Source organism: Perna viridis, chromosome 7 (assembly GCF_037379345.1).
Source record: "Perna viridis isolate PV_CMFRI_1.1 ecotype Kerala chromosome 7, ASM3737934v1, whole genome shotgun sequence".
NCBI classification, from domain to species: domain Eukaryota; kingdom Metazoa; phylum Mollusca; class Bivalvia; order Mytilida; family Mytilidae; genus Perna; species Perna viridis.
In genome coordinates, this window is record NC_142451.1 from 2185215 (window position 1) to 2207324 (window position 22110).

The 22110-nt window shown below is 32.3% G+C and overlaps 4 protein-coding genes across 4 annotated transcripts in view; 2 read left to right on the top strand and 2 right to left on the bottom strand.

Moving 5' to 3' along the window:
- Positions 1-2520, bottom strand: part of LOC148610929 (aromatic-L-amino-acid decarboxylase-like) — a 29986-nt gene extending 27466 nt beyond the window's left edge. Inside the window, exon 1 of the mRNA XM_088590855.1 lies at positions 2423-2520. The gene's annotated coding sequence lies outside the window, so the exon portion shown is untranslated. The remainder of the gene's footprint in view (positions 1-2422) is intronic.
- On the top strand, positions 2500-5881 carry LOC148610930 (uncharacterized). Its single transcript, XM_088590858.1, has one exon. The coding sequence runs from the start codon at positions 2846-2848 to the stop codon at positions 3227-3229; it is 384 nt and encodes a 127-aa protein (XP_088446984.1). The 5' UTR covers positions 2500-2845; the 3' UTR covers positions 3230-5881.
- Positions 5882-11042: 5161 nt separating this feature from the next.
- On the top strand, positions 11043-17561 carry LOC148610931 (uncharacterized). The gene is made up of 5 exons (XM_088590861.1): positions 11043-11233; positions 12478-12610; positions 13011-13068; positions 13472-13546; positions 15106-17561. The coding sequence occupies exons 1-5, from the start codon at positions 11130-11132 to the stop codon at positions 15264-15266; spliced, it is 531 nt and encodes a 176-aa protein (XP_088446987.1). The 5' UTR covers positions 11043-11129; the 3' UTR covers positions 15267-17561.
- On the bottom strand, positions 15681-22020 carry LOC148610932 (deoxynucleotidyltransferase terminal-interacting protein 2-like). The gene is made up of 6 exons (XM_088590859.1): positions 21567-22020; positions 19932-20028; positions 17796-17891; positions 16806-16970; positions 16424-16533; positions 15681-15785 (listed from the first exon to the last, which is right to left on the bottom strand). Exons 1-6 carry the CDS (start codon positions 22004-22006, stop codon positions 15689-15691), a joined length of 1005 nt encoding a protein of 334 aa, XP_088446985.1. The 5' UTR covers positions 22007-22020; the 3' UTR covers positions 15681-15688.
- Between the last annotated feature and the right edge of the window lie 90 nt (positions 22021-22110).

The following is a 22110-nucleotide window of genomic DNA, read 5'->3' on the forward strand; positions in this document are numbered from 1 at the left end:
TTGACCCAGAAGTAGTTAGTGAGACCTAAATTCAACGGGTCATAGTTTTCCTTCCCTCGTTTGTCTACCCCGGACTTGACTTTTTATGAGCAACTCGGCGGGTGTTTCTAGAAAAGCAGAGGACGCTTACCCTACCGGTGCACCTGGTCCATGCTCCCAGTTTTTGGTGGAGTCCAAGTTGCTCATTTACTTTTGTTACTTTGTATGTATGATTTTAGTTAATTTGTGTTCTTTGTTGTGTATGTCTCTTTTCAATGTCTGGTCTTTGTCCCTGGATTACATTCTTTTGATTACCGCTATAACCTTGGTTCCCTTGATTACTCCCTCCTAAACTATATAAAAATATTTTTGGAGGTCAGCCTTTTGCTAACTTTTTATCAACAGTTTTAACCGTGTTAAAAAAATCTTTTAACAAAATGAGTAGAATATTTACTTCATTATTTTTCATCAAAATTGGAATTCTTGAACTTCATTACCTCAAAAAATGAGCACTTGGCATATTATTTAGTCACTAAATCTACATTGTTCTTTAATAAATAATTTTAAGCCTTTTTATGAATTGTAAAAAATGATGAAGTAAATATTCTATTCTTTTTTGTTAAAAAAATTCTTTCAACAAAGTTAAAACTAATGATTAATAGTGATACAGATATAAACAAAACCAGTGTTTTTTTTTGAATGATTGAAGTGCCAGAAATATGGACATTTATATTAAAAAGAGGAGAAAACTCAGAAAAAATAAACTATATAAAAATATCTTTGGAGGTCAGATTTTCGCTAACTTTTTATCAACAGTTTTAACTGTGTTCAAAGAATCTTTTAACAAAAAGAATAGAATTTTTACTTCATCATTTTTCATCAAAATTGGAATTCTTGAACTTCATTATCACAAAAAAATGAACACTTGGCATATTATTTAGTCACTAATCAACATATTGTCCTTTGATACATAATTTGAAACATTTTTATGAGTTGAAGATGATCCTCTAATTAATGCTAAAATGTCTACTATCTCTGTGCTTCATTTTTCAGATAAGTCATAATTATGATTTTGTAGCCATTTGTACAGTAATATCAACTCCCAGTGCTTATTCAGAGATTTCAGCAATTTAGATTTTACTAGAATTTTTTGCGTGCTATTCATAATGCTATTGGTTAGGACCCGTGCAGGTCCGGGTGTCAAAAGAATAAGCCTGCAGCAGCACTAAGCTTGTCGTAAAAGGCGACTAAATAGTGCTCAGAACCTTAGCCAGGGGCTAGGGTGCTCTGCCCACAGAGCAACTGGGTTGTGTGCCCCAGGTGGTGGAATGGGGTACTCCTGGTGTGTTACATGCTGGGGTTGTCGGGCTATAATACAGAAAACCTGACTGCAAACCATAGTGGCGCATCATGTTGGGAAAGATGCCACGTTCCTCACACGTTAAAGAACCCTACGGTGGTATTCTCCCGGAGTAGAAACCATAGGGCTTCGCCGCAGGAGGCTAAATTGACCGACCCTACCCACCTCTCCCTATTTCCAGTGGCAATCAAAATTTTTCGACCCCATTGTCCTTGTGTCCCATCCCTTTTTCATTTCATTTTCATTTTATCATCAATTTCATGTTCATCGTCTGAATATAGCTGAAATATTGCTGCTCGGACGTAAAACCCCAACAAACAAACAAGCTATTGGTTAGATTTATAATAAATTTCTATTGCAATTAATTAAGGGTTATGGGCATAGTTTGTTAGATTGACTGCAATAAACAGGGCCAGATCCAGACACTTTAAAAGGTGCCAGCCAAGGGTCCTCAGAAAAAAGGGGTGCTAGGATGCTATTTGCCATTTTTTGTCAATTTTACAGATGAAAATGACAATTTTTTCAATAAAAAGGAGGGACCAGCTCCCGTACATCCCTCTGGATCTACCACTGATAACATATGTTAAGATGTTATCTACAGAATTTAAAATGAAGTTTTTTTTAAGTATAGTATACTACACCAGCTAAGAATCATGTGAAATGTGATTAAGTGTTGGAAAGCCTCCATATTTTTATTTTTGATATTTTGTTTAAAATGTTTTCGTAAACAGAAATTCACATGTGGTTTTTATAACCCCTGATCAGATATAAATCATAAAGAATGTACTATACATTCAAAGTTAAGGGAGATAACTCTGTAATTGGCACTGAAACACACTTTCCAATGTGAATTATCTCCTAAGGACAGGCAGATTGAATGAACGGTTGTACATTTCGTTATATAGACACACAAAAACAACATAAAAACAAAAATAAAAATGTGTAGCTTTTTGGGGAGGGTAATCACATACTACAGAATTTGCCTGATTCTTAGTCTTACAAAGATTGCTACTTAAAGAGATGATATCTCCCCGAGGTGAGACCGTTTTGATTTCTCGACTTTTAATCAAGGCTACGTCTTACTTTATGACCACGTTTCATTAGTGTGGCAAAACATAAGTATCATACAATAAAGCTCGCTTTACTTCATCGTGGAAAAAAGTCCAAGGCGTTCCGTGTATGGATAAATTCCGAGAAGTAGAACAGGCAATCACTTCCTGTTTCTAAAGATCACAGAATGTTTGCAAATTAACGTTTTTTTGGTGTTCAACATGTTGTGGAACTGTGTAAACTTGTTACAGTTTATCAAATAGGTATTCTCTTTGGTTGAACTTCAGATTTCGTGACGGATAGTGTAAAAACTGAACTAAAAATGGCCTAATCGGATACACACACATCTGTGACTGATTTTTTATTGCTTTATTACATGTACATTACTGTGAAAGCATATTATAAATGTGCTGCTTTTGATCAGAATCTGTGTTTAAGTGAAGGAAGTTAAGACAAATGGCCGGAACTGTAGACAGAGGGACTTCAATGGACCATAGTCATTTGCTAGAAAAAGAAAGTGATGCTAGAATTAAGTTTGAAAGGGCATGCCAACAGATAGCTCTTCTTGATCAGAAAATAAGAGACTTAGAGGTACGCTACAAGAGAGCTGTGAGATTTAAAAAGAACTCTTTCAGATACAACCTTCGTTTACGACTTTCAGTTGTGACTGGTGTAAAAATGATGTATCATCATTATGCAAGTACAAAAGCTGAAGAATTACAGAAAATTAGAAGACAAATTCATGATAATGTTGTACCTTCCAGCAGTGCTAATTCTGTGTTTTCCTCTAGAGATAGTAGCAGTTTTGCTTCTGTAGAAGATATTCATTCAGATTCATAAGGCAACTTCTGTATGTTTTCCTCAACGACTTATGACTGTGATCAATAACAACTACTGGATAACATGTGCAATGTTTACTTTCATCTGTTAAGGCAACAATATAATTAAGTTTTAAAATTTCATATTTTAACATTGTTAAAGTATAGATTTACATGTACATGTAGAAACATTTTATTGTATCCATACTTACCATTCATTTAAGTCATAAGGAATAAATACATGTATACAAAAAATAAGTAATTTATGGATCCTTTTTTAAATGGATTTTACTCTGAAATTCTGAATGTCAGTAAACAGCACCTTTTTAATCTCATTAATTTTCATTGTAATTGTACAGATACAGTTGTACATGTTGTAATTTCAGTTTTTAATACATGTACATTGTATATTAGTATGTATTTTATTTGTACATGAAAACAATTTACATTTAGATATCATCTATATTCTCTTATGGTCTAAATACATGGTAGAGCTGATTCTTCTAATTTTATTTATTGTATATGTATGCTCATTTGTTATATGCTTTTCTTTTGTACAAATCTACATGTATCATTTTAGATTTTAATATCATGTATGATTTAGAAAAAAAAGTTAACAAGTTTTACAATTGCTGTTCAAATTTCCACACCTTGAGATTTAACAAATCTGTTCGTAACCAATAGGACCAGTAAAAAAAACAATTGTTTGTTTTATATTTTTACACAAATCTAATATTTGATTCTGATTAATTGGTTGATACCAGCGATTTTGTTATTCTTTTTCAAAAATGCCCCCTCATTTCGGATTTTGGGGAATAATGAACCAAATGGGAACCAAAAAATCTGGGACAAACTGTGGTTTTTTGGAAATATGTTGCATGATTTTGAAATAGTTTTGCTTGGGGAAGCACCCTGTAATCAGAGATAAATTCAAGGTTCATGTACATGTAACAAAATCACTGAATACAAAGTAGATAAATTACACTAGATTTTCACATTCTAAAACCAGAAATTGCAATTAAATTTCTGACAATTATTTACATTTAAAGTCCAGCTGTGCTTTCAGTTTTTTATGTCCTCAGTCAGAGAAATAAAATGTAATTAAGCCCTTATTTGTCAAAAGGTAATAATGAACCTTGATATACAATGTGTGATTGCCCTCACAATTTTTAATTTGTATTTTGTCGTTGTTTTTCACATAAGAACTTTTTTCTCCCCGTTTTTATCAGAGAAAACATTTCAACACACTATTTTAACATACCCACTTCATGTAATTGTTGTTGTAGATACCATGGTTATGATGGTTACAAATAGGTACAATTTAAACTGTGGTTTTGTATTTGATTATTGTACTTTGTAGTACATTGGAATTCAATGATTCATGAATATTTCAATAATATGTGTGCTACATGTAGTTTCAAAATCTTTGTGAATTCCATTTCAACAAAACTCACTTATCTGCACAATTTGAGAAGATTACTTAGGATGCCTAAAACTCCACAAATTATTACAATCATAAACTGTTGTTTGTACAAGTACAGTGTACATTTATAACAATGTCTCACTGGCTGATGTCCTATTGGCTATTTCAATTACTCAAATCAATATTGCTTGTAGAAACATACATGTAGCAATCTTTCATAAGCATTCTTGAATTGTTTTGTCTTATGTTTAAAATTATATTTAGTTTGTTGATCTGTTTTTTAATATTACCTCTGTTATTTAAGACACACAGAGTAATTTGTTGATAAGTAAACCATTGTATGAGATAGTTTTATTGTTTATCTTGTTCAAAGGTACTCATTTTATAAAAGCAGAACCTTTAAATCTCTCAGTTAAAATGAAGGTTACATGTACTACAATTCTACATGTAGTTAGAGTTCTCTTTGTACATTGCAAGAACATTTCAGCTGAGTTCTTATTTTAATATCCCTGTCTGTCTGTCTTTTGACAAAGTATTTAGGTGTACCCCTGTTTGCTGTTCTTCTGCCCACTTGTGGTTTGATAATTCAAAACATACTAGGATGTGTTTTTATAAATGTTTTGGCATAATGCCAATGGTTTTCATCATATTAATACAAGAATTTAACCACTGAAAAAAGGGGACATCATATAGTTCTTTAGAACAGCTATTTATTTTTGGTATGAATTACCTCAGGAGAATGTCATGTTTTGAAAGGGGCACCATGATTACCGGTAACACATTTTCAGTTGTTGATATGGTAAAGCCATTCTAGTAAAGGTTTTTTGCTGTGAAAATCCTGAAAAATATCAATTACATGTAGTTTGATAAAAGACTTTGCTTTATACATGTTTCCCTTGAGTGGTATGTAAAAGCCATAAATGAATCCAGGGAAGGGGACATGCTTGAAAATTGAGGTTGATAAGAAATCACTGGAGTGAGCCCCTCTTGGGCCAGTGGATAAGGCCTATTATAGGGATGAATTATATAAGAAATCAGTGGAGTGAGCCCCTCAGTGGGACAGTTCTATTATAGGGATGAATTTGTGTTGTTTGTGTGTGTTACTGTGCTTATTGTTTCCTTTTTTGTTTAGTTTTAATTGTAATGTTATTGTTTGTCTTATTTGTGTCATATATCATACATAGAAGAATTTATTTCAATATTGTTGTGTTGATGATAATGAGAAAATTAAAAAATTATTTTATTTTGAAATGTTGTTGTACATTTTGATTGATTCAGTGAATGGAAGGAAAAAGAATGAAGTTCAATTTTATGCCTGAGGTCATTTTTGAAAGATCATTCTGTATTGACACGAAAGTATTGTGATTTGTTGTGGTTTTTTTTTTTCATGAAATTTCATTGGGTAAAATGTCCATCAGACTACAACCTCACAGTTTCAGAACTAAATAAAACTAGAAAAAAAACTGAGCAATGCTCACAAACTTGATACCCGCATTCCCCCATATTAACAAATAACAAAATGCATATTTTGCTATTGTGAAACACCCAAAATAATTTCGATCAAATTCCACAATAGGAGGTGCACAATGGGAACATGTAATAAAGATTCTGTGAAAGTTTCATTAAATTCAATTCAGTGGTATAAGAGAAGTAACAGATAAGAAATGGGTCCCCCAGTGTAACAGAAAGATGGACAAATGGACATCCCCATTTCTACCGTCTACTGGTATATTTTCCCAACTTTGCAAATGGTGTGCAACAAGAGTGATTGTCTAGCATTGCATTCATTTCAACAAATAGCAGGGTTCGCTATAGCAATATAAAATACCAGTGAAAGAATTAGGATTTTTGAACCCCTCCCTACTTTTGTTGCAAAATTTGGGCAAAAAATGAGCAAGTGATTGCCTAGAACCCACCCCCTGTTAACTCACATGGCCTAAAAGACCATGTGAGCTTTTGTCATCACTTGACATCTCGTCCGTCGTCAACTTTTCTTTAAAAATCTTTTCATCAGAAACCACTATGTGGATTATTACCGAACTTGGTCACCAGCATCCTTAGGGTATCTACTTTTAAAATTATACCGATTATATAGACCATTGCTATTTTTACACCTCAGGGGTCAAGTCACATATTTCTACATACATCTCAAAGACTATGAGCGATATTGGAAAATAAATGTGACCCTCCTTCAGCTTGAAGAGCTGTACATAATTTTGTATCGGGTTAAACTTGTTAGAGTTATTGGTCTTGAAAGGCGAAAAATGATTGTTTTTATTTCATTATTTTTTTTTTGCAGTTTCAGCCAATTTTTGTGAAAACTATAATACAAATAAATAACTTTTCGCATGTGCAACTTTGGAAATCTTCTTCCTAAAACACATTTCACAGAATTCAATGAAAGTTAGTTGGCATATTTGTTCCTTAGGGTATCCCAAACAAAATGACTGTTGAAATTTTTTATTTGTGAAAAAACATTGCCGCTGTTACTAAAAATAGAAAAATCGAAATTTTCAAAACTATTCATCGACTGATGTAAGAGTTACGGTCCCTGATACAGTTTTTGTTGTTTTTTTTTTCACATAGACAACTTTCGAAAATTTTCTAAGATCTATCCATTTAAGATCATTTAATGAAAATAAGCATAGTAGAGTGTATTGTGCTCAAAATGACTGTTGTCTTCTTGTCGTTAGCCATTACACTTGAATGCCAGTCTCCTCAACAAATCTGGCCGCCTTCTGTAAGTCTTCCACAAAAAAATATTTATGCTATTCTATTTAGTATTGACTGATCTATTATTTATGCAAAGTTGACCCTCTTTGGAGTTATGGCCCCTGAAAGTGTCATTAATGTCGATTTTTATAACTATCATAAAATAAAGAAAATTAGTTAGAAATGAATAAATTAAAAATAAGAAATATAAAAGAACGGAAGTGGCCACACATCTGTTGACTCAAGATATTTTTAAACAAGTTTTAACTGACAATTAATGATTTTTACAAAATATATGAAGCACGAGAGTCAACACGCATGTGGCCATTGTTAAGAGTGAAAAACCGCACAAAATTTTGTTTTCCAGCCTTTTTAACAGATTTTACCAATCTCGGCCAAGTTTGAAAAGCATATATGACTGTTTATGTTCAAATTATTACCTTTAACTAATCAAACTAACTATAAAGCACATTAAAGAGCTGGAGAAACAATGTAAATTTGCTTCATTTAGACTTTGTATTTGGGGCCAAATTTTGCCCTTACCGAACTAACTTCTTTCAGTCATTGATGAAGTGAAGAATTGATGTTAAAAGTGATTGTGATATAATCAGAACGAAGTGCTTAAGGAACAGTGTATATAGTTTTACCTTTTATCTTCATTAATTTATTGGCGCAATTTAACTACGACAATAAAAAAAGTCAACTGGCGCAAAAGGAAAACGCCAAGGCCAAAATTCCCGGTATTTTGTTCATTGAAACGTTATATTTGGTTGATTGGGAAACACCTGGAAAATAAGTGTAACAACTTATGAAATTTCCTGTGATAAAATTTGACTAATTGATTATCGAAAGCAAGAAATGGCATTTTAAGAATAACATTTTTACCAAAAATTCAAGACATAAAAAATATTCCAGGTTCTAACTCGAACTGAAAACCTTCGGATTTAGACCTTGGTCATGTACGACTGTTAATCCGGCTAGTTAGGCCACGGTGACGATATGATTATCTAGGTCGTGATAGGCTACATAACGTTTAGTCTTTCAGTGTTTTACATCTTTATCGAAAAAGGTACATTTTCACTGAAAAGCGCATTGTTTTTTTTAAACCACACTACACAAAAACCATACACTGTGATGGTTACAGGTGTACTTCTATGGGAATTCCCCGACTCAACAATTTTGAACAAAACTGCCGAAAGTGCATTTTCAACTAATTTTGTTGCAATTTTTTGCGAACATTCTTTATTATCAATACTTGTTTTATTCAAAGACAGTTCTACAGGATATATATCTTTAGTATAAGTGCTGAGTTATTGTTGATTAGAGCCAAAATATCGTCCAAATACCTGAATTAAGGTGTTATTAAATTTTTCTACAAAATTTTGTTTGGAAGGATCTTTCTTTATTCTAGCCATTAATTGTAATTTGTAACAGTACGGAAAGAAGTCCGCAATAAGTCGTGCACTATTGGTCCTCATGGGAATTCCAACAACTTGACGATAAACGGTTCGCCAAAGTGTACGAAGATGTTGTCTAACAGATATTCGAGTTCTGTTACGGATATCGAAAGAATACAGTTAACATGGTTTTTTTTTTTTTAAAGTTTTTCGTTACTAAAATAATCTAAAAGAATTCGAACAAATATATTCACATCCCGATTTATTAAATTACCATTTGATATGTGAATTTTTGTTTTATGATATTATGTGGAAGTGTACTTGTAAGAAGTTGAAAAATCATTCAATTTGTGTTTTATTCAGTAATTCCGGTTTCATGTTTATTTATTTTTTTCGGATGTCAACTATTTTCATAACAATCTAAGGCTTTCTTACAACTCAACATCTACTTTCTCACGTTTTTTTTTCATTTATACAATACGAATGGAGGGAGTACAGGATGATGTTACCACATTTATTCCAACTGATAGAGGCTGGAGGACGATACTTAGGTCTTTTTTAAGAAATGTTTTCAACTCTCGGTCTTAAACGACATTCAGATTTCCTGTAATAACATGGGAATTGGGACCATAAATATATTTAGAGTTACTTCAATTTCAAGATATTGGCATGTTTTCCTGTTTATATTCATAAGTTACGGCCCCTCAACCTAATCCCATTTTGTGTGCATGATCGATATTGTTCTACTGTTCTGTCCTTAAGTACGCCACACACTATATATATATAGTCTTAACATGCAATCCAACAAATAGTTATTCTCTCGATGGTGCCAATGGAATCAGGATTTGAACAGTAATCCAAAAGGGACATTTTGTAAATGATTTGCTCATAAAATGTCCCGTCCGGGTAAACGAAAGAGGAAAGTAAAACTATGACACGATAAACAAATCGGTTCTAATGGTGCAGACGGATGATAACCATAACGATCCACCAACTAATGATGACCACCATAAAACATTTGTAGTTCATGCACTTTAATCTTGTAGCAACATAACCATTTTCCAGAAGCCTACTTGTCCTGCGCGATACAAAAAGTCCGTGTATAGTGTCGGCAAGCTACGGCATAACGTATGAGTTGTACGAAAATATACCCAAGTCTAGATTTGGCGTGGCGTTATATACTAGTTAGTAAATCCAAGTATTTCTTTAATGGAGTATTATTTAATGGACATACCTTTTAGATGATAAATAAAGAACTTCGCCGAGCGAAGCATAATACGGCCGCAGCGGTCAAACCCTGAGCAATTGGGACAAGCGTGGATTGACATACTATAGCATAGGGACTGATAATTCATTATGGACACGACTGATCTGAACACAGTATAGCACAGAATTTGAAATTCTTTTAAAAATTTTCGATATCCGGAGACTAAAAATTTAAAGTGTCGATTTTTTATGTGGCCCACTGGACCCCTTTTAAACATAGTTAGGAGATACCTGAAATCTGATTGAAAAATGCAGGCAGTGATTTTTATAAGGAATCAAATAAAAAAATCGAAATCGGATCAAAAATTTAAAACGTATATATTTCTGAAATATGATTGAAAAAATGTAGACAGGGATTACTAAGTATCATATGAAATCCAATAAAAAAATTCTCTAAGTTAGACCAGAAATAAACAATTTATCGTCTTGACGCCAGGGAAATGCATGTTTCTGGCCCCTAATTTCTAAAAAGTTCGTCTTTACCCCTAGAATCAATCCAAGTCTGACCTTTGTGGTATAGAATATTATGAAACAATATCATTGCTATCCATATGCTTTTACTGCGTGAAGTTTTACAGTTGAAATCTACGAAATGCTTGTTTTAGGCCCGTTTGTGTCCTTAGTTCTATAACGGTTTGGGTTATAACCCCCAAAATCAATACCAACCTTCATTTGTGATTTTAAACTTTGTTATATTAAATTTTATAAAGATTAACCAACTAATACTCAAGTTATCGCACGAAAACCAAGTATTAAAGGACGACGCCGACGACAGCGCCATACCAATATACGACAGCATTTTTTTTCTGTCCTATTAAAATACTAAGTTTTAATTCAGTTAAAATTACTGTTTTGGAAGTACCGACTCCAAAGCCTGAATTGCTGTTATATAAATATTGGAATTTAAATATGTAAGGAACATGTAAATAACTTTTTTTTTGTCTTTAAACTTGATAAATAGTGCAAATCATTCAATGACCCTCCTTATAGATAATATTACAAGTGTAGTCGTCCAAGAATTAGGTTGAACTATTTATAAACATATGTATACAATTTAAATGTAGGTGATATGACTAGTTTGTATATATAAACATTATAGATTGTCGAGCCTCTGCATATAAGATATGGACGAAAGCAAGTTTGACAAGAGCAGATTTATATGTAGATTTTGGCTTGCAGTTGAAATTTTGGCTTTAATATCTTTCTCTACATACACTGCACAGAAACTGTAAGTAACTGGAATACCAAAATGGATATTTCACAATACTTGTTTTGTTTCAAGAAATGTGATAAATATATTTAAAATACCGTCAAGAAAGTTGCAATTATTACACGTTTTAAGTACTTACACAGTGGTTGCAAAATGTGCAACGTACAACAACTTCATGTCGCACTTCTAAAATTTCCACTCTAATCATTCCTAAAGAGCCCAACCTATTCTACAATGAAGTCTATCTCAAATCTTTAACTACTTGGATTTTAAGAAATCTTTTAACACATGTAGTAAGGGGATTGCTGTTTTGGACTAACCACTATAAGCAATGTTTTCCCCTTCATGAGTGGATTACATTAAGCAGGCCCTCGCCTGACTCCTCCCCTGCGTAGTCCTTGTAAACCGTAAGAGGTAGGAATTCCATTCCTTCTTAGGATGGCATCAAGTCAGAAAATAGCTTGCCAGACAACATCTAGCACTGCTGGAGTAACATTAACGGAGCATCTGATCCATTCTCCCAATTTTGTTTTTGGTTTCTTTTTCCATAAACTGTAAGATTTGTGTCGGTGGTTTTTTGTGTATGTTGTTTGAACTTCTGTTCGTTTAGTTTACCGATATAAAATAGTTTCGTTTTTTTTATCTGGGGACACATAACACGAAGTTCGTATTCGTGTGCCCGCTTTTTAATACATTTCGGTCCGTGGACATTTGATTACGCTTTCGTGTGAACCACTGATTTCATTCTCAAAGGAGCTTGCATTTAATAAGCTTCAAAATTTGCTTTTGACTATGACTGTTTTATCATGAGTTTTTTAACCATTGGAAAAGTAACTAATTAAGGAACCGGAATACATAGCGGATCTGAAGAGTAACAATAAAATCAATGAAATTTCGAAACAACGAATAAATAAATAGGAACGATATAAATAATGGAAGTAAATCCGTCCGGAAAGCCTTTTTCTTTTGTAGTATAACGAATTTGTTGGTTGCCATGCAATTGTACGAACTTATAATATGAAACATGACAGTTGGATGTCAAAGCAATGCCATGATGCATATACTTGTTTACCCTATCATGATATAAAACAAGATGTTGGCCATGATGCAGATACTTGTTTACCCTACCATAATATAAAACATGACATTTGGATGTCCAACAATGCTATGATGTAGATACTGGTTTACCCAAATAAATTACGGTATGTATAAGATGGTTAAAAACATCTCACTTCTTGTGGAATTTAACATCTGTTCTTCAGGTATCAAGGGACCAAATTTTCAGAGGGAGCCATTATCTTCACAGTCTGTATCTTGCTAGTGTCTGTTCTCACGATCAGCGTGACAATTTTGTGCTATGTCTTGTATCAACAGAAACTGCACATTGTAACCATGGTAAAGTATATATACGTGTAACCCTATCCCTGTATATAAAACGTCTTAGAATAAGGACTTTATATTGCAAAGTATAGTCCCTACTCAGAATCACATTGAATTTTCCATAAAGTACTCGTTATTCTAGATAGATGACATTTGTACTTAAAACATAATTTGTAATTAGACATCAGTTTGATTGTGGATTAATTGCTATTTAAAGCATTTCAGTACAACATTCAAAATTAAAGCAAACCAGTTTCTTGTACAGTACTAGTACAAGAAGAAACAGCTTATAGGGAGGCGTGTCATTTGAGTGATATCGAAGGAAAAGTAGCCAAACCATTACTGAAAATGTCAAGGGACAAAGACATAGACTTTAATGTGTACCATTGCTTACTGATGTATGCTAACTTTTCAGGAAAGAAACAAAGAGTTTGATGTGACTCCACTGATCAAACGAGTTAGTGAAGACACAGGTTGGTGACCGACGGTCCATTACTACCTTCTTCATTATCAATATGATATCAATAAATTAAACTCTAAAGTTAAGGAAAGAAAATTAAGTTTTTTCACTGTCAAATTATTATTAAAAGGTCATAATCAATTAATAGTATTGCTAAAAAGAGTACAAGTTCAATAAGAATCCTGCAAATTTGGAATTTATAATTTGATATTGTGAAATATTTATAGATGGCAATTGCAAAAATTAAATCTTTGCATTATAGAAGTTTTCACAGTATTTTAAACGAAAGGAATTTACTCGAATAAACTTGCAAGAACATAAACCACATTTTTAGGAAAATAATAAATCCTAATTATCTGAATTAACAATACACATTTTATTGACCGAAGAATGTAATGTTATATTGATCATGATAGACTCAGTATGTGCAGTGTGTTTGGGTCCAAGAGAAAGTTACAGAATACCTGTTGTGTCATTAACTTGTCAACATAGTAAGTTTTCTTAATTATCTTAATAGCTGTTCATTCATTTAAAATAAAAAAAAATGGAACGTGAATGACTTGTTCCAAGACCTATCTGAAATACGTTTCTTAGAATAGTGTTGGTCAGATAGATATAGGGAAGAAATAGTTCTTCTCCCTAAAGCTTAGTGTTGGTCAGATAGAAATGGTATTTCTCCCTAAAGCTTAGTGTTGGTTAGATAGATATAGGGAAGAAATAGTTCTTCTCCCTAAAGCTTAGTGTTGGTCAGATAGATATAGGAAAGAAATGGTTCTTCTCCCTAAAGCTTAGTGTTGGTCAGATAGATATAGGGAAGAAATAGTTCTTCTCCCTAAAGCTTAGTGTTGGTCAGATAGATATAGGGAAGAAATAGTTCTTCTCCCTAAAGCTTAGTGTTGGTCAGATAGATATAGGAAAGAAATGGTTCTTCTCCCTAAAGCTTAGTGTTGGTCAGATAGAAATGGTATTTCTCCCTAAAGCTTAGTGTTGGTTAGATAGATATAGGGAAGAAATAGTTCTTCTCCCTAAAGCTTAGTGTTGGTCAGATAGATATAGGAAAGAAATGGTTCTTCTCCCTAAAGCTTAGTGTTGGTCAGATAGATATAGGGAAGAAATAGTTCTTCTCCCTAAAGCTTAGTGTTGGTCAGATAGATATAGGAAAGAAATGGTTCTTCTCCCTAAAGCTTAGTGTTGGTCAGATGGATATAGGGAAGAAATGGTTCTCCTCCCTAAAGCTTAGTGTTGGTCAGATAGAAATGGTATTTCTCCCTAAAGCTTAGTGTTGGTTAGATAGATATAGGGAAGAAATGGTTCTTCTCCCTAAAGCTTAGTGTTGGTCAGATAGAAATGGTTTTTCTCCCTAAAGCTTAGTGTTGGTTAGATAGATATAGGGAAGAAATGGTTCTTCTCCCTAAAGCTTAGTGTTGGTCAGATAGAAATGGTTTTTCTCCCTAAAGCTTAGTGTTGGTTAGATAGATATAGGGAAGAAATGGTTATTCTCCCTAAAGCTTAGTGTTGGTTAGATAGATATAGGGAAGAAATGGTTATTCTCCCTAAAGCTTAGTGTTGGTCAGATAGAAATGGTTTTTCTCCCTAAAGCTTAGTGTTGGTCAGATAGAAATGGTTTTTCTCCCTAAAGCTTAGTGTTGGTTAGATAGATATAGGGAAGAAATGGTTATTCTCCCTAAAGCTACATCAAAAGTTTGTTCAGGAAAGTGTCATCAGTAGAAACTAACTACAGCTAATAAAGTTTATAGTCTAATTAATAATAATCTCCAGCAGAGATTAATTTGATAAACTGCCTTTTATTTTAAGATCGTTTTGATCAGTTATAGTACAATTATTTTGCCTATAAATACCAGTTACAATGTGTGTGTATTTAAAACTTTTAATGATTTGTTAAAATTTATTTACACTGGATTCTTCTGTAGGTATCATGGATGTCTATAAAATCCTAGAATCCAATTTTGCTGAAAATCTTTCATTGAATTTACACTGTTAGCTTAAGATACAATGTATATGTATTAAATTCAATCATTTGTTGTTTTAGAATATCATGATGAATGTATACGGCAGAGTTTACAACAACAGGAGAAATTGACATGTCCCCTGTGCAGATCTCAACCATTAAAATTCCCAGCACCAATCAGACTTTTGGCATTAACAAAGACAACTATCAGTGATCAATTACAGAAACTTCAAAAAGTATAACATGAAGTCACAAAATGAAAGTGTGATCAGCTTTTAAGTTAACTTGACATAATCACTTCTATTGCAAGGAATAGTTTACTATGTGCCAAATGACATTGTCTTTAATCCTATGCCATAATTGTGCTTCAAAGAAATGTTCACAAAGCAACTACATACACTAAATAAATTATGTTATATTATGTAAATATTTCTGGAGAATGATATTTGTAGACTTTATGTATCTAGTTTGTTTTATCATCACTTATAGGTTACACTCATAAAGCTACAATTTTATGTGGAGAGACAGATATAAAAATGAAATCTTTTAAAATAGGTAATAATATCAAATGAAACCTGTAGAAAGAAATTTTTGGTACACTGCTAATGATGTTACTACAAAGTAGTGTTTTCTTGTACAAAACACTGAAGCAACACTATTTTTCTCATCTTTTATTTTTCTTAAGTCTTTTCATATGTTTATATGGTCCCTGAGCCTTTCGCTTCTGTTCTTGAATTTCTACATATTTCCGTTTGTTGTATCTAAAATATACATGATAAAAACACTGGTTAGACAGGGAGACAACAAAGGAGACATGGTAACATGTGATTCTCTTCATCCCATCGTTTACTTTTGTAAAAGAAACAGTTAGTAACCATTAAAAACATGGATAAAATCAATAACTGTCATCTTAACAGTCTATCATCTTCAAGTATACTATTATAATGTATGAAATTACACAAGTGCATCCACCTGTGAAAGCAAACGATGCATGTATTCTTTTTATTTATAGAGATTGAGCATCAACAACTTCCTATATATATATATATGTAGATGCTCTGAAAAATGCATGACTCAAAATTCGGCCAGGGCCAACATATATCAGAAATGATGTATGCAGTTAGGAAGTGATTGAACTTTTAACACAGACAAACAGGGTGTGTTATAAAAAGTGTCATGTATTCCCATTGGTCGAGTCATCAGTGATATATAACAACATTGCAGTGCCTTATCAACAAAGTAAAATGTTATTTAAGTACAAATAGTTCCATCCCAAATAAGCAAAGCCTAAACTATAAAATATGATTTAACTCATACAGCACAATATATGTCTATACTTATTACTGTTATGGAAGGTTTTCTCATAAATTAATGCACTCTGATTTTAACACAAACATACTTCCTGAATTCGGCATCTGCCAGAAGCTCTTCCACCATGTTTGATTTCCTCTGCTTCTTTGGGATTCTTGAATGGTAAAAATCGGCAGGACTTTCAACTACAGTACCAAACTACGATAGAAAATATAATTCATGTGAGATGAGAAGAAAAACAGGTTCAGTGATCAACTAGAATATACCACTATTGATTGACCCATTTTGAAATTAAATGAAGAAGCTGTGTAAATTAGGCCTGATTCTGACATTCAACAAGTTGACATACACAAAGTTATCATACAAGTAAAATTGAATTGGGTTAATTTTCATGAAAACCAATTTTCAAAAACTTCATTCAATGGTCTATAGACACTTGCTTTATAAATTATTCCAGCTGACCAAATTACCTGGAAGTATTTAGGTACAGCAACCGTATCATTATTTTTATAGAACCTTTTCGGGTCTAAAGCTTTCCTCATCTGTATAACTGCTAGATCATTTTTCTTTTCTTCAGTCATTTCAGGTGCTTCCATGTTATACCACTTACTTCCCTTTGTTTTCTCCCTTTCTTTCTGTAAAGTTAATTTTATAAAATGCACTCACAATGAAAAAAAAATTTGTTTACTTCTGTATTTTATTTATGAAATGATAAATGTTAATGGTTATATTTATAACATTTATTACTTATAGAATGATCCTGTAACCCTGATTTAGATGTGTTTACACAACGATTAAGATGAAATCAGACATGAGTAATATTAATTTAGAATATAAGGATAATTAATTGGAAAGAGTGAATAACCAAAATATTATCACGAGTGCCGAAGAACACCAAGAATTAACGAGTGTGCGGAACTTGTTCCGCACAAAAGTGGTCATGTTTTGGTTATTCATGATAACCAATTGATTATCCTATTTGTTATATAGATTTTGTTCATATTTCATCAATATTTTCAACATGAATTTTAAATTTTGTGATAGGCGGATTGACATAAAAGTTGAGACATTTTGGCGGGAGAAAGTCCAAGAGTGAAATTACCGGATTCATTTCAGTGTGAATTATCGAAATTTATTACAATGGGAACATTCGATAAAATGCTGCTATTTATATAATAATGCCTAATATTCATTGATTAAAGATCATTCATTCTTCATATTTTAAATGTCTATGCTTACATTTATGGTTGCCGGTAACTTGCCACACATTTTTATAAAATGCACTCACAATGAAAAAAAAATTTGTTTACTTCTGTATTTTATTTATGAAATGATAAATGTTAACAATTAGTGACATTAGAAATTTAAAAGATATATATTACTAGATACTTCATAATAAATTAAAGCCCCAAGGAGCTTTAAAGAAAGACTAAATATTTTCTTATATTAAGTATACTGACCTGTCTTTGCTTTTTTTGCTGTCTTACACTTTCTTCATATGGTGTTAGTGCAAACTGTTTTTCAAAATCTGGTGTTAAAATGCTTTTTTTCATTATCTGTATAATTTTAAAAAATACTCTATGTAGGTACATACTCTGTAGTTTGTCAAAAGTATATCATAAATACTAACAGAAAAAAATTCAAAGAGTTGTTTCAAATTCCCCTATGGGATTGTTTTCTATAAACAAGGGAGGTAAATCCTGCTTTCATCAGTTTTCTCCCTCTGTTAAGAAAGCTACTTAAATGGTCTAAACTAGCTTATAAAAAATGTTATGAAGTGGATCATTTAGCATATAACAAGAATAATAAATAAGTGAACAACTACCACATTTAAAACTTAAAAGGGAAATAAATCCATATAAAATATAAATAAATAAGATTTTTTATGGCAATATAATCAAAAAGAGCAAAAATTGTCCACTAAGGGCTATAACTCCAACATGGGTCATCAGATTTTAATGACAATGTGGCCACAGATATCATTATGCTGAATATTTTACATCCAAGTCAGAATTTGGCTAAACCATAAAGTTTTTGAGATATATGAGAAAAACTGCTGTATGACCTGAATTTTCTATTTTTAGTAAAAGTGGCCATGTCTTTTGATAAATCAAAAATCACAGGATAAAATTTGTGCAGGATAACATAAGGAAGAATTACACCAACTTTCATTAAATTCTGTCTAGTAGTTTCAGAGGTGAAGATGTTTGAAGATATTGTTAACAATGACAATGTGGATAAATGACGACCGATACCAAGTGATTGCAATAGCTCAGATGGCCAAGGGCCAGGTGAGGAAAAAAAAAAATAATGTTCACCAAAATAGAGACATGCCAATTCCAAAATATGGGATGACAAGTAAAATCTTGACTCTCTCACCTATTGAATTAAAGTCTCATAAATTATTAATTCAGAAACTGAAACTGGAATTTTCACAGAATTTTTCATGTGCACAGACATTAAGACCAGCATAACAAATATTTGCGGAAAGTATGAAGTTTATTGAAAAAATGGTTCACAAGCTATGTTGCAACATTTAATATTTAAAAAAGGAAGGACTGACAGACTTTGTATACCATAATAAAACATGTCCTTGTCCAGCGCATAAAAAAATATTCTGCATAGTTTTGTGCAACAAACTGAATTAAATACACGTTTCGTCATGATTTTCTGTAAAGTATAGGTAAAAGCCAATCAGCTTTCCACAATAAAGGTGGTCGATTTTTTATAATTATAGCTGGTCAAGACAACCAGCTGTAATGGGGGGGGGTGGAAAACACTGATAAAAATACTCCAGTTTCTTTTGTTGTAATTAATTTACCTAGCCTGACTTGACTAAGAGTAAAAGACTAATCATTCCATTGATTCAAAGGGAGATAATCAAACTTGAGGGTTTTACATGTTATTGTGAAAGTTCTATTGTTAGTGGGATACTAATTTTTTTTCGTTTTCGGATGAGTCCCAAACCACAAAATTTGGTTCCCAACAAAAAGGTGAATCCCATTGATATGTATACTGAAAATCTGAAAACAACAAATTCAAGAATCCATGAACTTGTTTCTTTCCAACTCCAAATTTGGTATCCACGAATTAAAGTACTTTCACAGTAAAACCTTACAAGTTAAAACTGCTCCTTGTAATAACTGTCAAATGAATTTTGATAAAATATTATAGGAAGGTTAGGCATAATACAAAAAGTGCATGAAGAAAAAATATTCTCAAATGACTACAGGGAGAGATAATCCAACTTTAAGATTGTATGTGTGAATTAATTACATTGTTTTGATGAAGTTTACAGATATGTAGGTCATTTTATATAGATATGCAGAAATTAAGACAATAGCCAACTGAAGGGTTCAACATCAGTGAAGACCCTATCAAGCTTGTGGTACTCTTTTTTTTTTAGCCTGCTAACGGTATTTCTAGTTGATACATCATTAATGCAGTAACTAGATATTAGCTTCTAAAACCTGTACTGCCGAAGTGTATCTAGTGTGACAGTCACAGTGTGCATATAAATTCCTGGTAAAATGTTATCAATACATACATGTATGTAACTTTTTCAAACATTCGATGCACAAAATGGCCTCCTTTACCTCATCATAAATGTCTCTAGTTTTCTTCTTTGATTTATCATTTAAATAATTATCTGTTATCTGAATTCCAGTCTGTAAACTTGAAGACAAACTTCCCCTGTAAATTGAAATTTTCACAAACTATTAAACAATAAATAGTAAGTATGCCTATCACAATGTATAATGTTAAAAAGTAATCAAGGGAACCAAAGTTATAGCGGTAATCAAAAGAATGTAATCCAGGGACAAAGACCAGACATGGAAAACAGACATACACAACAGAGAACATAAAGTAACTAAAATTATACATACAAAATAACAAAAGCAAATGAGCAACTCGGACTCCACTAAAAATTGGGAGCATGAACTAATGATGAACTAAATATGCCAGGTGACAAGTTAAATCTAAAAAAAAAATTCCAAATATAAATAAAGCCCTTTTCTTCTTTTGTCAGTTAGTTGGGTATTGGCTTAGAAAATGATTTTCTATTTTCAATTTTTATGTAAGTCTCAATGTGTATAAAGACTCATTGTCCATACACATATTCAAATTTTCTCTAGCCTATTCAAACTTATTTGTTTGCAAACAGACTTCTTGATTCTGAATTATTAATCTAAATTTCCTCTAACCATTCAACCCTTTTCTTTTTATTTGGATATTGATATATCGACTCTAGTAATTGCTCAAATGGGATTTATAACTGAATAGAAGAAAGAAAGCCTCAAACTTTTCTAAAACAGTAAAAGGATGGAAACAAACTGAATCAAGGTACATGTATACATTAGGTAAACAATTCATCACTATTGTATTTGTAGATGTGGTCTCCCCCATTACTCAGGTCATGAACATTATTTGTATTAACAGTTGAAATAAGTCCATTAAGAAACTAAATGGCTTCCATGCCATTTGAAGAAAAAAAACTGACAGTTAACCGTTTTGTTTTCATTTTATACATGATGAAGTATAGTTTATCTGTATTGTGTTTTTTTATTATCATTTTACTATTTCTGTTTATAAAAAATAAATTTAAACTTTACAGACTCCCATAGAAAAAAGGCCCCAACAACAAAGTAATACTACACAACCCAGAGTAACAGAACCATGACCTTCAAAATTTTAAAAGCCAAAAAGTTTTTTTAACAACAAAGATACATAAATGACTGACATTTCCTGCCTGTGGAGAGGCTGATGAAATCTACAGTAGGGGTTTTAAACTAGTTTTTGAAGGCCTTAACCATACTCCTTTAAATGTAAGGTCAAAATTAAATTAACTGAAACAGCAAACAAACACACCATGAAATTAATTCAATAATACATGTACATCCAATCTTCCCATGGAATACCTCAACAAAATCCTAAAATCTTTTATAAAATGAGTGATGAAATACAAATTTTTAGCAGTAACAGTGGAGGTTTTCAGTAGAAACACTTTTCACATAGCTCTGAGGATTATTCATGACTATGTTGTATATTTGCACATTTTTCTAAATCATTGTAATCATTGAATTAATTTTTTCTACCCAAGACTGGCAAGAGGGTCCATGATTGGTGAATTAGACTGTCTTACCATATAAATTGTGACATTTCCCCTACAGTCATAAATTATTAATATTAAGATAACGAAACATATTATAAGTAAAAAATAAAATGCTCACATTTTCTTTTTCAATTTTTTGTTTGACATATTTTGCCCAATAACTTCATCTGGCTGTTCGGAAATTCTCTCGCATTTTTCTGATAAGTTAAATTCGTCGTCATATATGGGTTCTCTGTGTGGTTCTCCATCATTTCTTAAAGTAAAGGGAGTTTTGTCCACAATGAAATTTGGAAATTCTGGCGTTTCCTTCTCTTTTGATGTAGAAGTTTTCTGGATTTGAACATTAATTACTTTTTGTTTACACGATACAGATTCTTTCTGCCTTTTCCTTTCTGTTGTTTTCTTTTTGTTCTTTTGCAGTGACGTTTTGATTTTCTTTGAAGTTTCTAATGCAATTTTTTCAAGATCGGAATCATATCCCGATGACACTTCATCGCTTGAACTCGACATTCTCACTTCGCACGTTGTGACCGAACAACATTCGCGGAATGCTACCATTTCCGGTTTAAAAAAAAAGGAACTGTCATGAGATTATTAACCAATATTGAACTTTCATCGTGGATAAAAACAATTTAATAAAACCAAATTTTGTATTAATACGA

Coding starts and splice junctions, on each gene's coding strand:
- LOC148610932 (XM_088590859.1), bottom strand. CDS start 22,006: ATGGTAGCATTCCGCGAATGTTGTTCGGTCACAACGTGCGAAGTGAGA. Junction 20,029..21,566: donor AAAAAATTGAAAAAGAAAAT/GTGAGCATTTTA, acceptor TTCAATTTACAG/GGGAAGTTTGTCTTCAAGTT. Junction 16,971..17,795: donor AGCAAAAAAAGCAAAGACAG/GTCAGTATACTT, acceptor TTAACTTTACAG/AAAGAAAGGGAGAAAACAAA.
- LOC148610930 (XM_088590858.1), top strand. CDS start 2,846: ATGGCCGGAACTGTAGACAGAGGGACTTCAATGGACCATAGTCATTTG.
- LOC148610931 (XM_088590861.1), top strand. CDS start 11,130: ATGGACGAAAGCAAGTTTGACAAGAGCAGATTTATATGTAGATTTTGG. Junction 12,611..13,010: donor AACTGCACATTGTAACCATG/GTAAAGTATATA, acceptor CTAACTTTTCAG/GAAAGAAACAAAGAGTTTGA. Junction 13,547..15,105: donor GTCATTAACTTGTCAACATA/GTAAGTTTTCTT, acceptor TTGTTGTTTTAG/AATATCATGATGAATGTATA.